This window comes from Meles meles, chromosome 2 (assembly GCF_922984935.1).
Source record: "Meles meles chromosome 2, mMelMel3.1 paternal haplotype, whole genome shotgun sequence".
Taxonomy (NCBI): Eukaryota; Metazoa; Chordata; class Mammalia; order Carnivora; family Mustelidae; genus Meles; species Meles meles.
In genome coordinates, this window is record NC_060067.1 from 110,208,446 (window position 1) to 110,226,207 (window position 17,762).

The 17,762-nt window shown below is 36.9% G+C and overlaps 1 protein-coding gene across 1 annotated transcript; it reads left to right on the top strand.

Moving 5' to 3' along the window:
* The first annotated feature begins 1,387 nt into the window (after positions 1–1,387).
* On the top strand, positions 1,388–17,562 carry LOC123937186 (alcohol dehydrogenase 1-like). The gene is made up of 9 exons (XM_045997847.1): positions 1,388–1,405; positions 3,719–3,820; positions 8,908–9,046; positions 11,724–11,811; positions 11,956–12,175; positions 12,366–12,626; positions 13,923–14,058; positions 14,934–15,072; positions 17,538–17,562. Exons 1-9 carry the CDS (start codon positions 1,388–1,390, stop codon positions 17,560–17,562), a joined length of 1,128 nt encoding a protein of 375 aa, XP_045853803.1.
* The last annotated feature ends 200 nt before the right edge of the window (positions 17,563–17,762 follow it).

A 17,762-nucleotide genomic window follows, 5' to 3' on the forward strand; every position in this document is an offset into this window, starting at 1 on the left:
AATCATTCACATCTGAACATTCATTCACTTCAAGTCACAGTCAATCTTCTTAGACAATATTGAAATCGCAGTCATCCAAGCATTGCTGAACAGGTACAATGTGTAGTTTCCACAAGTAGTGCATGGATGCAGAAGGCTTCGTGACAAGGGTATTGTAGAGAAAGTTTATTTAAGGAGAGAGAAGAATGTACAATCTTAAATTCCTTCGACCCCATCTAAGAACCTCTATTCTTGTACCATCTTGCCCAGAAAGGTGATACCTCCCTATATAAAGCATAGTCACTTGACATGCTTCTGTAGAGCATTTCCCTAGCCAGGTTTCAGAACAAAGAAGCTGAGTCTTTCCACCCTAGTCCAGATTCTGATCCAAGTTTTACAGCAAGAGCTTCAGAATATCTTTAGGGGAATGGCAAGTCCCTACACTGCATGATAAGACAGTAGTTTTAGGGCCAGGACCCAGAGAGGATTTCTGAATTATTAGGAGATATAAAACCCTTCAAATGAAACTTATAAACAACTAACTAGGGGGTTAAGAAAGTTCTGTTGCCAGAAAAACTCCAAACTAAGGAGCTACTAATTACTGAAGCTCATTCCAAATTACTCTCACATCCATTCCTACCCAAATTATAGTAGCTGTGAACTGTGAAGGTAATATGTTTGCAGCAGAGAAACTGCTACATTTTTTTAGTACTTTGTATCGTTATTTATGCTTTTCCATCTTTTTTGACTCCCAGAGACCCTGTGTTATACTTTCATTGCCTGGATCTAGCAATACCTTTCATGTAACTGATATTCCAGAAAGTCTTATTGTTAACTAATTAGTAATTGATCTTCCTTTTATTTACTATCACTTGATTCACATTTTCATAGTATCTTCATTGCTTTCTCACACATTGCTACCTTTCAAACTCTCCTTATTCAGCATCCTTGTTTCAACCCACTGCCTCCCTAATCACTCTCCCATGTTCATTTCTGACCTTTACCTTCACCTATTTGCTAACCACTTTGCCTGTCTGGTTTTCCCCAAGTTGATGTGTGATTATGTAATTATTTTCCTTAAAGATTTTATTTATTTATTTGACAGATAGAGATCACAAGTAGGCAGAGAAGCAGGCAGAGAGAGAGAGAGAGAGAGGAGGAAGCAGGCTCCCCGCCGAGCAGAGAGCCTGATGTGGGGCTCGATCCCAGGACCCTGGGATCATGACCTGAGCCGAAGGCAGAAGCTTTAACCCACAGAGCCACCCAGGCGCCCCTGATTATGTAATTATTTTTAATGACTTTTGGTATGCAAACAGTATAAATACTGTGTCTAGTTTGTCCAGGAGCAGTCAAAGAAGTGCATTTCTCTCCAGTATACCTGTAAGGCACCAAGGAAAGAAAATTCATCATGGACACTTCAGGCAAAGTAAGTGCTACCTTTCAAATAGATCTATGTCATTTTCATTAGTCATCTAAAAAACAAAATTAAGACACCATTTTCTCCAATAAGATGAGCAAAGATTTTTAGTGATAATACCTACTGTCTCCCACCTGTGGAAACTCAAACATCACTGGTGGGAAAATAACTTGCTAGAAATTTCTTAGGTGATAGTTTGACAATATTGTATCAAATGTCTTAAAAACATGTCTCATTTGACTCAGAGATTTATTTAAAAAAAAATAGTGTTGTTTCTACAAACAAGTTAACTGTGGCATTGTTTTAAAGAGTATAATGCTGGAGGGACAAATGGATGGCTCAGTCAGTTAAGCCTCTATTGATTTCAGCTCATGTCATGATCTTGGAGTAGTGGGTTTGAGCCCCATGTTGGGCTCTGCACTCCACATGGAGCCTGCTTGTCCCTCTCCCTCTGCTCCTCCCAACACTTGTGCTTACTCTCTCTCTCTTTAAATCTCTCTCAAAAAAACCCAAAAAGTATAACACTGGAAGCAGATGTGTCAAATACTAGGAAACTGATTAAATGAATTATGATATATTAGTCAATAAAGTCCTAAGTGATCATTTTAAATTACCTGGAAAATATTTATAGAGCAAACTACAAGAATAGACTATAAAACAGTATCCTTAGTATGATCACACAGACACACATGGAATTCAATTGGAAAGACTTACCTTAAAATGTTACAAATAGTAATAGCTGGGTGCCAGACCTGCATTTTTTCCTTTTTACATTTGTCTGAGTTTTCCAAGTTTTTTGTCTTGAGTGTGTATTATTTTGAAATTACAAAAGATTTTTCATAAAATTTTAATTGAGTCCAGTAGGTAAAAGCAGAACTATTTCATCCTGAAACAAGTAATGTTTTTTCCTTTTTTTTTTTTTTTTAAGATTTATTTATTTATTTTGAGAGAGAGAGAGCAAGCGTGAAATGGGGAGATGTGGGCAGAAGGAGAAAATCTTTCAAGCAGACTCCTGGCTGAGCAAGAAACCAGACTCAGGGCTCCATCCCACAACCCATGATATCATGACCTGAGCCAAAACCAAGAAGTGGACACTTAACAAACTGAGCTAACCAGGCATCCCAGAAGTAATTTTTTTTTTGTATCCTTTTATTTGAATTTCTCTTCTGGCATTTGTCCCTTTTCTTTGTATTTTGTTTTTGTTTGTTTTTTTAAAGAAAGTTTTTTCTTTTCTTTTTTTTTTTAAGATTTTATTTATTTATCTGACACAGAGAGAGAACCTGGGTGGCTCAGTGGGTTAAGTTTCTGCCTTCAGTTCAGGTCATGATCTCAGTGTCCTGGGATCAAGTCCTGCATCTGGCTCTCTGCTCGGCGGGGTGCTTGCTTCCCTCTCTCTCTGTCTGCCTCTCTGCCTACTTGTGATCTCTGTCAAATAAATAAATAAAATCTTTTAAAAATCTTTAAAATCTTTAAAAAAATACTAGTGAAAAAAAAAGAGCTAGTGTGAAGTGTGTAAACCTGGCGATTCACAGACCTGTACCCCTGGGGATAAAAATATATTATATATTTACAAAAAAAAATAAGAATTAAATTAAAAATTTTTTTTAAAAAGAGCTAGTTTTTTGTACCTATTAGATACTTTGGTTTGGATGACTATGATCAATGCTAAAGAGGGCAGACTAAATGATGATACAGATATTCTTTAATATCTAATGATGATACAGATATTCTTTAATACTTCTAGGAATTATGCCAAGTTATTCAAGGTTTCTGTAAAGAAATTTGGAAATCAATTTAGCCCTAACAAGGTCTCTGTCTTTTCCAAAGTAATTGTTACTTTAGGAAACCAGGCAAGTCAAAATTATGAACAAAGTTGTTTATCAGAATACACTTTAGAGTAGTCAAAACAATGGAAATAATTACATGTCTAGATAGTTATTAAGCAAATTGGGACATATTCAAATAATGAAATATAAAGTAGCCATTTAAATTTCTGATTACAAAGCATTTGAAGTCATGAGAAAATGCTTACTTACAAGTAAATGACAAATGTTCACTATATGGTGGCCGTTACTAGCAAAAAAAGCAGAACACAAAACGCTTATAGAAACAATCTCAACTATATCAAAATTGTTGTTAAACTGGAAGGGAATATGCTTAAATTTCAACAGGCTGTATCTGAAATGGCAAGGATCTTTCTTCTGTTTCTTTTTGATTTTCGTATTTTTATTAATTATAACAAATAACTGTCATTTGTATGATCAGAATGAAAGTTAACTTTTTTCACTCAATGATGTCCTTTTATTGTCGTCGTGTCAACAGACAATTACATGCCGGGCAGCTATTGCCTGGGCAGCAAATTCTTCTCTTTCAATTGAGGAAGTACAAGTTGAACCACCAAAGGCTGGAGAAGTTCGTATTAAGGTAAATTTAAGTCTTTTAACTTTTACCTATGAGGGTAAATGTAAGGAAATCCTGCTTTGTTTCATGTACATATTACATATATAAATAATATGCATAAAATTTGTATTTGGGGTCTGTTCACTTTTTTTTAAAACATATATCACTTTAAGGAGTGCCTGGGTGGCTCAGTGGGTTAAAGCCTCTGCCTTTCGCTCAGGTCATGATCCCAGGGTCCTGGGATTGAGCCCCGCATCGGGCTCTCTGCTTGGCAGGGAGCCTGCTTCCTCCTCTCTCTCTCTCTGCCTGCCTCTCTCCCTACTTGTGATCTCTATCTGTCAAATAAATAAATAATATTAAAAAAAATATATATCACTTTATTTTCTTTTCAGCATAACAATGTTCATTGTTTTTGCACCACACCCAGTGCTCCATGCAACACGTGCCCTCCTTATTACTAACCACCACTTATTTCCCCCAACCTCCCACCTCCCGCCCCTTCAAAACCCTCAGGTTGTTTTTCAGAGTCCATAGTCTCTCATGGTTCATCTCCCCTTCCAATTTCCCTCAACTCCCTTCTCCTCTCCATCTTCCTATGTCCTCCATGTTATTTGTTATGCTCCACAAATAAGTGAAACCATATGATAATTGACTCTCTCTGCTTGACTTGTTTCACTCAGCATAATTTCTTCCAGTCCCATCCATGTTGATACAAAAGTTGGGTATTCATCCTTTCTGAGGGAGGCATAATACTCCATCGTGTATATAGACTATATCTTCCTTAGCCATTCATCCGTTGAAGGGCATCTTGGTTCTTTCCATAATTTGGTGACCGTGGCCATTGCTGCTATAAACATTGGGGTACAGATGGCCCCTCTTTTCTCTACATCTGTATCTTTGGGGTAAATACCCAGTATTGCAATTGCAGGGTCATAGGGAAGCTCTATTTTTAATTTCTTGAGGAATCTCCACACTGTTCTCCAAAGTGGCTGTACCAACTTGCATTCCCACCAACAGTGTAAGAGGGTTCCCCTTTCTCCACATCCTCTCCAACACTTGTTGTTTCCTGTCTTGCTAATTTTGGCCATTCTAACTGGTGTAAGGTGATATCTCAATGTGGTTTTAATTTTAATCTCCCTGATGGCTAGTGATGGTGAACATTTTTTCATGTGTCTGATAGCCATTTGTATGTCTTTGTTGGAGAAGTGTCTGTTCATATCTTCTGCCCATTTTTTTATATGATTATCTGTTTTGTGTGTGTTGAGTTTGAGTTCTTTATAGATCCTGGATATCAACCTTTTGTCTGTACTGTCATTTGTGAATATCTTCTCCCATTCCGTGGGTTGCCTCTTTGTTTTCTTGACTGTTTCCTTTGCTGTGCAGAAGCTTTTGATCTTGATGAAGTCCCAAAAGTTTATTTTCACTTTTGTTTCCTTTGCTTTTGGAGACATATCTTGGAAGAAGTTGCTGTGGCTGATATGAAAGAGGTTACTGCCTATGTTCTCTTTTAGGATTCTGATGGATGGATTCCTGTCTCACATTGAGGTCCTGAGTCTATCGAGTCCATTTCGAGTTTATCTTTGTGTATGGTGTAAGAGAATGGTCGAGTTTCATTCTTCTACATATTGCTGTCCAGTTTTCCCAGCACCATTTATTGAAGAGACTGTCTTTTTTCCACTGGATATTTTTTCCTGTTTTGTCAAAGATTATTTGACCATAGAGTTGAGGGTCCATATCTGGTTCTCTACTCTGTTCCACTAGTCTATGTGTCTATTTTTATGCCAGTACCATGTTGTCTTGGTGATCACAGCTTTGTAGTGAAACTTGCAATCAGGTAACGTGATGCCACGAGTTTTATTTTTGTTTTTCAACATTTCCTTAGCAATTCAGGGTTTCTTCTGATTCCATACAAATTTTAGGATTATTTGCTCCAGCTCTTTGAAAAATACCAGTGGAACTTTGATTGGAATGGCATTAAAAGTATAGATTGCCCTAGGCAGTATAGACATTTTAACAATGTTTATTCTTCCAATCCAAGAGCATGGAACGGTCTTCCATCTTTTTGTGTCTTCTTCAATTTCTTTCTTCAGTGTTCTATTGTTCCTCGAGTACAGATCCTTTACCTCTTTGATTAGGTTTATTCCCAGGTATCTTATGGTTCTTGGTGCTATAGTAAATGGAATCAATTCTCTAATTTCCTTTTCTGTATTTTCATTGTAGTGAATAAGAAAGCAACTGATTTCTGTACATTGACTTTGTATCCTGCCACGTTACTGAATTGCTGTATGAGTTCTAGTAGTTTGGGGGTGGAGTCTTTCGGGTTTTCCATATAAAGAATCATGTCATCTGCGAAGAGAGAGAGTTTGACTTCTTCCTTGCCAATTTGGATACCTTTTATTTCTCTTTGTTTTCTGATTGCTGTTGCTAGGACTTCTAATACTATGTTGAACAAGAGTGGTGAGAGTGGGCATCCTTGTCGTGTTCCTGATCTTAACAGGAAGGCTGCAAGCTTTTTCCCATTGAGGATGATATTTGCTGTGGGTCTTTCATAGATAGATTTTATGAAGTTCAGGAATGTTCCCTCTATCCCTATACTTTGAAGTGTTTTAATCAGGAACGGATGCTGGATTTTGTCAAACGCTTTTTCTGCATCAATTGAGAGGACCATGTGGTTTTTCTCTCTTCTCTTATTGACTTGTTCTATCACATTGATTGATTTGCGAATGTTGAACCATCCAGACTAAGATATTCTCAATACTTGTAAAATACTAGTAGTTCCCTCATCCACCATATTTATTTTTTCAGGATCAAAAATTTTACTTAAATTATATAATATAATAAGCCTATATACTTCACAATGTGACCTGGAAGGTGTTTTAAGTAGTAACTTTTTTTTCATTTTTGAGGGAAAGAGAACAAGAAGTATATTCCCTTCTACTTCTATGATACAAAATTGATATCAACAAATGAATATGCAGTGACTAACAGACTAATTTTCCATCTCTATTGTTTTGGACTCATACAGCATAGTGATCTCAGAGTTTCTCTGAAAAAGTCTAGAAATGCACATTAGGATGCCATGATAGTTTCCAAAGTGATTTGGAAGGGTTAATGATTATTGAACAGAACTGAGACCAGGGATGGGAAAATACTGACCTGTCAATGGCTCCTTGACACTCTCAATTCTCCTCTCAATCAATACATCTCAAATTTTACAAAAATCATTAAATACTCAGTTTTAGGAGTATTACTGCTTTAAATCTTATTAAACATTAAATTCACCTATCTTTAAATTTCAGACCAGGAAATTCAACACCTGATTTAATGAACACAACAAATACTGAAATCCATATGTTTCTAGCCCATGTTATAACTAATCAAAGCAGAAGGTATAGGAGGCTGGTTACAGGAGAAAAGGAATGAAGGGAATTGGAAAGATGACAAAGGGAAAGGCAGTGAAGGGAAGGAGTAAAGTAGGAAAAGACAGATGGGCAGTAAAAGACAAAACAGGAGAATATGGGAACTAGCACTAAATAAATTGTGAACTCCGTGTCTGCTGTTACACTAGAGATTTTATATCACCAGTGAGAGATGGTAAAGAACAAAATGAAAAGTGATCAGAATGTACACAGAGAAAGGAGTTTAGTAACTGACTGCTATTCCAAAGCTTATATTTTTCTATTTATCATCCATTCAAACAGCTTTTAATTAGGGCTTATTGTATACTGGGTCACCATCTGCTGAAATGTTTCCTATTTAATTAGCCAATATTCTCTGATCTTACACTGGCATGCTCCTTCACCACAAAAGCTAAACCCTAAACAATAAATCCACAATCCACCAAATTAGAAGTTGCATCAGCAAGAACCTGAGCAATATCACACTGAACCCTAGACAAAATCAAGCTTAAGGATTTGTTCATAAGCACAGACAATTCCACCTCCAGCTTATGCCATGGACAACTTCCCAAAAATAATTGCATATTCTTATCTGATAGAGCAAACCTAATGAGGGAATTCTAGCCTGCTGCTTACCTAAAACAACACTCCTAGCCTTTGATAGCATTTTAATGCCATTTTAGCTCTATGGAAACCAAAACCACAGCATATTTCTTATGAATTATCTTCTTAGCCATTCGCCACAATCATATACCATGGTTGTTCCCAGTGTTCCAGTTATAAATGCTGCCATTCCCACTATGTATACTGGAAAACTAGTCAATATGCTCGGGCATATGCTTTTCTGGCTGTCTTTCAGGCAGAGCAGTAACTTAGGGGTCATGGTACATGAACTGTTTCATTTTTATGATCAATGTAGTTGGGTTGAGTCTATTAATGGAAAGAATACTCAGTCCATCAAATAAGAAGTTTCAAAACTCAATATCAACTGAATTTTGCAATGGTTAATTTTAACTGAAACTCATTTTTACATTATTGATTTGAAGAATGTTTTTAACATACAAGTTTAAAATGCTAAAAACATATTTTCCCAGTGATACCTGGGTGGCTCAGTTGGTTAGACGTCTGCTTTCTGCTCAGGGTTCTGGGATTGGGTCCCACTTTGGGCTCCCTGCTCAATGGGAAGCCTTCTTGCTTCTCCCTCTGCCTGCTTCTCCCTCTGCTTGTGCTGTCTCTCTGTGACAAATAAATAAATAAAATCTTAAAAAATAAATTAAAAAAAAACAGAACAGATTTTCCCAGAGCAGGGGAAAAACATTCCATGGTATGAGCCTAAAATTCTTTGTTTCTCAATGGCAGTGCTGTTGATAATGTGGGCAAAAAGTCCTTCATTGTATGCAACTGTCCCTCATACTTTAAAACTATTTGATGACATAAATGTACAGAGTAGATTTCAAAAAACCTAAATTTATTTCCATATCTGAACATGTGCCATGCGAATTTGGACAAGTCATTCTCAGTCGTTGAATCTCCCTTTCCTCATCTCTAAATTGGAAATGATAAGACCTGCCTTGTATTCCTCTGTGCAGTGGTATAGGGATCAAATGGCATAATTCATGTAAAAAAATTTTTTAATAATCAGATTTTAAAAAAAAGAAGAAGGAAAGAAAAATTCCAAACCAGGTGATCCTTATTCACTTAATTCCTCTGCAGATGGCATCTACAGGGATCTGCGGTACTGATGATCACGCAATAAAAGGATTACTCTCAGCAGTCTTTCCTTTCATCCCAGGCCATGAAGGAGCTGGGATTGTGGAGAGTATTGGCAAAGGAGTGTGCTCTGTGAAACCAGGTAGGAGGTGGGGCCATAAAATGCTTCCCACAAACAGCCTCCCAAAGAGCAACGCTTGCACAGAGGGGGAACTTAAAACACATTAACGTATGTTTAGAGAAGAAAAAATTGGTTTGCCTCTAGACTCTTCTGACTAATCACATATCATTATATTAAGTTTATCCAGTGACTCCAAGAGTCACAGGTTTCCCTACTGCCTTCTCTAGCATCCAGAGGGGCAGTAGCTGAGCCAAACGTATATCCATAGCTAAAAGAGGTTTGAGATAGGACCAGTGTACTTCTAAATAGACTGGAAGCTCTCGAGACTGTTTCTTATATATATTTGTACCCCGACATGCTTAGCACAGTGCCTGTCCCAGGATCAGAATGCATTAGAATGTTTGACAAATGAATGTTCTAATCAACTGGAATATAGAATTTGAATTTTCATTGACGGGATGATAATGATATTTCAAAGAATCAAAGAAAGCAAGTATATGCTCTTCACCAGACCATCAAAACAGATCTTCACATCGCTATTCTTAGCATGTCTGAAATGAACAGAAAGAGTAAGGGCAATCGCACAGACTAAGATACTACAGAACCTCACAGCTTGGAGCCAGGCCCACAAAGAGACTTAAGAGAATGCATGGTCAGGACACTTGCGAAGCTCTTACCAGGGAATTCATTTAGCAAACAATTATGGAGTAGCTACCATGCATCTGACACGTGGCATAGCAGGGGGACAAAAGTAAAAGGCGTGGTCTCTATGTCTCCAAGAACATAATGCAAACAGGTGAGATACATGCTCTAACTCCTCTTTAGCTAGAGGAAATGCCAGTGAAAGTTTTGTGGAAAACAATGAGCATTTGGAGGGAAAGGATAAGAGAGCAAAAGTTCTCCTGAATTTGAGATGCAGGACCTTTGAAATTTTTAAGGGCCGGTGACTTAAGTTGTACTTTATTTAGAGATTTTAATGCCATCTAAACTCTGCAAACGGCCGAAGTGGGGGTTGTTTCCTTGTTAAGAAAATTGTAAGGGTTATCAGAAACAATATTGTAGACTTCTGACCAGGCCTTTGTAAGTCTGTGATGACTGTGTTAATTAATTTTCTTCGCAGACTCTATCCAGCCGATCACCCTAAGGCCCAGGAGGGCTAGCTAATGACTGGATCCAAATATAATCAATATTCTCTCCAGAACTCTCTCTGCAGGGGGAGAATGATTCCTTTTATTCTCTGGAATTAGCATATCTAGGACCTTAACTCCACTAAAGAAAATATGTCAGAGGCTGCTATGGGTCAGTGTGCCATCGTGGGGCAAGAAGACTCAATGAAAAGTGCTCTGTTATAACCTAGCTGGGTCACTTTAGGCAAGTGACTACACTATGGGGCTTAAATCCTTCAAATGGAAAAAAAAAAGTGTTAAATCAGGTAACATCTCTAAGGTTTGTTCTTAGTTTCATTAATCTATTCCAGAGCAGAGGAAAGCAAACCTACAACTATCCACCCCATAAAAAATTTCCATTATTTGCCCAAAAGAATAATGTAATTTCTAAAACCAGGCTATATGGTTTCTCCTTCAAAACAGCAATGTGCAACATAGGAAACAACAGGTGTTGGGGAGGATACAGAAAAAGGAGAACCCTCTTGTACTGTTGGTGGGAATGCAAACTGGTGCAGCCACTCTGGAGAGCAGTATGGAGGTTCCTCAAAAAGTTAAAAATGAGAGATTGTGGACTCCAGGAATCAAACTGAGGGTTTTAGAGGGGAGGGGGGTGAAGGGATGGATTAGCCTGGTGATGGGTATTAAGGAGGGCACGGATTGCATGGAGCACTGGGTGTTATACGCAAACAATGAATCATGGAACTCTCCATCAAAAACTAATGATGTACTGTGTAGTGACTCACATAACAATAAAAAAAATTATTTTAAAAAGTTAAAAATAAAACTACCCTATAATCCAGCAATTGTGCACTCCTAGGTATTTACCCAAAGGATACAAAAATACTAATTCAAAAGGATGTGTGCATCCCAATGTTTATAGGAGCATTATTAACAATAGCCAAACAATGGAAATAACCCAAAGGAATTGATAAAGAAGATGTGGTATATGTACATACATAATGGAATATTGCTCAGCCATGAAAAAGGATGAAACCTTGCCATTTGCAATGACATGGATGGAGCTAGAGGGTATTATGCTAAGTGAAATAAGTCAGTCAGAGATAGACAAATATTGTTATGTTTTAAATCGTATGTGGAATGTAAGAAACAAAATAAACAAGGAAAGAGAAAGAGAGGAAAAAAAAAACAGAGGGGCAAACCAAGAAGGAGACTCTTAACTATAGAGAACAAGCTGATGGTCACCAGAGGGGAGGTGGGCAGTGGGATGGGTTAAATAGGTGATGGGGATGAAGGAGGGCACTTGCTGTGATGAGCACTGGGTGCTGTATGGAAGTGTTGCCTCAGTATATTATACACTTGAAACTAATATTACACTGTATGTTAACTAACTGGAATTTAAATAAAAACTTAAAAAGAAAAAAAACAACAATGGTCAGTGTTATCCTGGCTGCCATAATCTGCCCGCAGCAAGTTTTTAAACCATCCAATGAAACTTTTATAAACATACTATTGTATTTCAGTTCCAATAATATTTTAAACTAATGCTTGTATTATTATTTTTTTTTATACAGGAGATAAAGTCCTCACACTCGTTATTCCACAGTGTAGAGAATGCAGTTCCTGCTTGTATATCAAGGGAAACTTCTGTGAGAAGCAAGAGTTAGTAACTTACTCCTTACTCTTTTATTAAATTGCTGATATTGTATAAGCACTAACCTGTAACTAAAGGGGTTCACTTCTGTCTTTACGACTCCATGTGTCTGTGCCACTGCCTGCACCTGTGTCTATGTCCCTGCAAAACAGTGTTCTGCCTTCTTCTGGATTAATGCTGGACGGGACAAGCAGATTCATCTGCAAAGGGAAAAAGATTCATCACTCTTTCCGTGCAAGCACATTCACTGAATATACTGTTGTACCTGAGATTGCAGTGGCAAAAATTGATGATGCTGCTCCCCTGGATAAAGTCAGTCTCATAAGCTGTGAGGTGCCCACAGGTTATGGGGCTGCTGTGCACTCAGCCAAGGTGAGGAAGCTACCTGTGTGTTAGTATGTGTCATAGTGATTTGCCTGGAAAACATAAAAATTATGCCAATCAGTCTAAATGTTCAACTGTTATATACATTTCCAAAAGTTTCAATGGTTGTTTTTGTTTGTTTTCTTGAATACATGTGCACCCAGGTTAGATTCCTAATACCTGTCTTGTGAATTTGTAGGTCACTTGTGGTTCCACTTGCGTGGTCTATGGACTTGGTGGAATCGGTTCAGCTATTGTCATGGGCTGTAAAGCATCTGGTGCTTCTAGAATCATTGGGGTTGACATCAATGAGGAGAAGTTTCCCTGGGCCAGAGCACTAGGAGTCACTGATTGTCTCAACCCTCAAAAACTGAAGAAGCCTGTCCAGCTGGTGGTCAGAGAAATGACAGGAGGTGGTGTTGACTTTGCCTTTGAGGCCATTGGACTCAGTGATGTCATGGTACGTGGGCTTGGGGTACAGTGATTAGATGCTTAATGTGGGGGGGCATGCTAAATATCTTCATGTAGATACATATAAACTCTTCTGAACATAGGTTTTAGACCTGTGGACCCCAAGTATAAAAGCAGAATGTAAATTCACTCTAAAGTACATATTTTAAAAATAAAAGCAATATATACTTAAAAATATGTCATTGTAGCACACAAAGTTTAAACATTCGAAAGGCCATAATACCAGTAGTCCCTTTTCTTTATTCCTAGTTCTGCATATATGCTCTTATATTTAAGAATAAACATTATTTAACTCACGTGGTAATTATGGGTCCTATATTAGAACCATTCATTCATTCATTTGAAAAATGAATTCCTATGCACCAATGTGTTATGTTCTAGGGATACAAGGGTGAATAAAATATGCACCTTTCAGATCTTACAGTTTAGAGGACAGAATGTAGACAATTCATATGTACCTAATGTACTTAACTGAAAAATAAAGGCGGTAAAGGTAGTGATAGAGATAACAGGAAAGAGAAAATAAGGCAAAACAGAGGAAAAGTGAAAGATAGAAAGATTCAGTCAACCTCTTCCGGTACAAACCAGAGAATAAAGTAAAATAAATAAATGTGAAGAAGTACACTGAACATCCCTACAAAACTGAATTTAAAAAATAATAAAACTTCCCACACCCATATGTATATATTTTTTTCCATTTTATTTATTTTTCTCAGCGTAACAGTATTCATTGTTTTTGCACAACACCCAGTGCTCCATGCAAAACGTGCCCTCCTATTACCCACCACCTGTTCCCCCATGACAGAATGGGAGAAGATATTTACAAACGACATATCAGATAAAGGGCTAGTATTTGTTTTATTTTAATACAAATGGGTTAGACAGAGAACCATGGCTAGTGGACAATTTTATTTAACAAATATATGGTCCTTATTATATCCCAGATAGTGTTCTAAATGTTTTAAGAATGATACATCACTTAAACCTCATAACCATTCTATGAAGTAAGGTAGTATTATTCTTCTTTTTACAAATGAAGAAACTGAGGCAAAGGGAGGTTAAGTAACTTACCTAAGGTCATACAGCTAGCACAGTCTGTGCTCTTTCCCACTAAACTCTGCTGATTTTCTAATGAAGTCCCATCACTGGCAGTGTTGAAGCTGAGGTTGAGGTAGTATCTGGCCAGGAAGAGATGCAAGATTCAGGAACTTGATTCCTTCCACTTCTGGTGGTAGTTGTCATTTACTCATGGGAGGGTGCTTATGGTCATTATTATCATTATCAGCTTGCTGCTTGGGATTCCTGCCACCTGAGCCATGGTGTCTGTCTGATCGTTGGGGTGGCTCCAGTAAATTCAAAGCTTTCCCTGGATGCAACAATGATTGTCTCTGGACGGACGTTGAAGGGTGTATGCTTAGGAGGTATGTCAATGACTAGGAGGAGCTGATTGGTTGCTCTCATGAAATCCCTTTGATTTTGTAGAAACATAGAATTCCAAATTCCTCTCCTTGAGGAAACAGAACTATAATGGTAGAAAAGATTTCTCCAATGAGTTCGAAAATTTTGTTAAATCGATTTTAGTTAATTTAATTAAATAGGTTTTTTACATTCAAATATAATTTTTATCTCCTGCAAAATAGGTTTTGGGTTTTTCCAATGTTTCAAATAATTTAGTCAATCTCAGTTCCATGCCAGTGGGTTTGTTGTGCTTTTTTAGCAGCAAAGCTTCTCAATTGTATAACATTAAATAAATAATATATATATATTTTTTACATATATATAAACTATACAAGCCCTCTCCCTATATATATATATTTATATATATAAATTATTTATAAATATATAACATACACATATATAAATTATTTATAAATATATAACATCAACCTAGTGTTTTGGCACCGGCTCTTATCTTTTAAGAAGAGCCTTTATTTATAAGCAATATCAACTAACAGCTTTAGTCAATTTATATTCCCATCTTTCCCCTTTGCTCTGATACTAAGTTTCCAATGCCATCTCCATGCATGTGAATATAGAAAGGATGAAATGTTTATGCCATGGTAAGCCCAGGAACTGAGCTAGAGAATTTTAGTTTAAAAGGACCATTTTTCAACTGAGTACCATGTGAATATTGACCCAGTTTTTCTCCAAAGGAATTCTAGGTAACAGAATTTCTGGAGCAGCACACTTAATAACAGTAGTCAATGGTTTCTGATGTACAAATGATTTATTTTCCATGTTTAATGTTAATTTTTCAGAAGAAAATCTCCATGGCATAATTTTTTTTGTTTTGCAGATTATAAAACCAGAGACTGTATTCCCCAACTAGTGACTAGTTACCTGCAAAATAAAATTAATATAGATCCATTAGTAACCCATCAGTTGCCTTTTGACCAACTCCACAAAGCTTTCGAGTTGTACCATGCTGGAAAAACGTGAGTGCTTTATTTGATGATCTCCTATACCCTGAATTCACAGTGAAAATGACTATTCAAACATTTCCAAGTGGTTTGTGATGAAGAGATGGTTATTTGGATCTTTAATATCTTTCACATGCTCAACCCTATTCCAGACTGTCACCAGAATAAGAAAAGGTTTTACCTGTAGGTCCCTCTTTAGGAAATATCTTCATCAACCTATTTTAAAGAAATGTTCAAGAATTCAATATAATACTATATATTACTATATATACTATATATTGTATATGTTGCATATAGTATATATACTATATATGTATATATGTATACTATATATGTATATATGTATACTATATATGTATATTGTATATAGTATATATTATATATATGTACTATATATAACGTCAATGAAACTAGGAGCTGGTTCTTTGAAAGAATCAATAGGATTGATAAACCCCTGGCCAGACTCATCAAAAAGAAAAGAGAAAGGACCCAAATCAATAAAATCATGAATGAAAGAGGAGAGATCACAACTAACACCAAAGAAATACAGACAATTATAAGAACATACTATGAGCAACTCTACGCCAACAAATTGGACAATCTGGAAGAAATGGATGCATTCCTAGAGACATATAAACTACCACAACTGAACCAGGAAGAAATAGAAAACCTGAACAGGCCCATAACCAGTAAGGAGATTGAAACAGTCATCAAAAATCTCCAAACAAACAAAAGCCCAGGGCCAGATGGCTTCCCAGGGGAATTCTACCAAACATTTAAAGAAGAACTCATTCCTATTCTCCTGAAACTGTTCCAAAAAATAGAAATGGAAGGAAAACTTCCAAACTCATTCTATGAGGCCAGCATCACCTTGATCCCAAAACCAGACAAGGATCCCACCAAAAAAGAGAACTACAGACCAATATCCTTGATGAACACAGACGCAAAAATTCTCGCCAAAATACTAGCCAATAGGATTCAACAGTACATTAAAAGGATTATTCACCACGATCAAGTGGGATTTATTCCAGGGCTGCAGGGTTGGTTCAACATCCGCAAATCAATCAATGTGATAGAACACATTAATAAAAGAAAGAACAAGAACCATATGATACTCTCAATAGATGCTGAAAAAGCATTTGACAAAGTACAGCATCCCTTCCTGATCAAAACTCTTCAAAGTGTAGGGATAGAGGGCACATACTTCAATATTATCAAAGCCATCTATGAAAAACCCACCGCAAATATCATTCTCAATGGAGAAAAACTGAAAGCTTTTCCATTAAGGTCAGGAACACGGCAGGGATGTCCATTATCACCACTGCTATTCAACATAGTATTAGAAGTCCTAGCCTCAGCAATCAGACAACAAAAAGAAATTAAAGGCATCCAAATTGGTAAAGAAGATAGTATATATACTATATACAATATATATACTATATATTCAATATATATATATTCAATATAATACTATATAATACTCCACACTACATTGGTCAATTGTGTATTTTGTTTTCTGGTTAGAGACATGATCTAGAATGAATGAGTTGACATGATTGGAGTCATACAATCTTGCGAGGAATCTTAGAGGCCAAGGTTTAGGCTCCACCTAGAGCACAAATCCTTCTAAGTCATTTCTGACAAATAGACACTCTGCTTCAGCTAGCTAGTATTCACTCAACGTGTTCATTTATTCAATGTTTACTTAGTGATAGTACAATATTAGCCAGGACTTTCCTAAGTGCTGGATACACAGAAGAGAACAAGCAATAATAAATAAATGGGGAATTACTCCTGTGATGAATGCTTTGATTTTCTCATTCTGATTCTAAACACATCTCCTTTTCATATTCTCTTCCCCAACTCTACCTACAGATTTTCTGTTTAAGTGATTTTTTTAAAATTTTTCTCTAGGTCTTTAAGTTTTACCTTGCTATACTGCTTTCTTGGTTTTGACCCAGCATGTCAGCCCATCTAAATCAGGAATGAAGAATCAAGAAACCTCATCTGTAATTTTATAATCAGATTACAGAGAATGCAGAGAGGGGATCTATCAGGTAGAAGAAAGACTGCAAAAGGAAAGGAATCCCCCCAAAATGCATTTTTTCTTTCCTCATCAGACACAGTGCTAGATCTTGGGATTGACAGATGCTGAACAGAAGCTATAAGCAGAGGATTTGGATGTCTTTGTGGTCATGCAGCCTGAGGGAGCAGGGCTCAAAGCTGAGGCCTTTCTTTCTGATGTTGGATCCTGATGTTGATCCTACTTTCACCATATCCAGGTGGTGATATTAATGATGATCCCAAGGAGATGATCAGTCAATATTTCATACAGGTGTACTGGGTTGAAGGTGATCAGGAGGGGATGCAGGGAAGAAAGTAGGCAATGCAACCTCACATGATACTGTGCAAAATTGCTTTGCTGAAATCACTGTTTCTTAAGCAAGTCAATCATTTTATTACTGCACTTCTTGTTTCAGCATCCGCTGTATCCTGCTGTTCTGAGATCCCAGATGATAAAAGGTGCAGGGACCTCCTTGGGGATTTCATTCCTTCCTGTATCATCTCTGATTGTTCCAGTACAGAGGAAGAGTATCAAAGATGGAAATGTAGTGTAACTGTGAAAAATAAAATAATGCATCTTGAATGTAGCTATAATAAAATAACTTCTTAGAGAACAGGTATTATATAATTCATTCTATGAT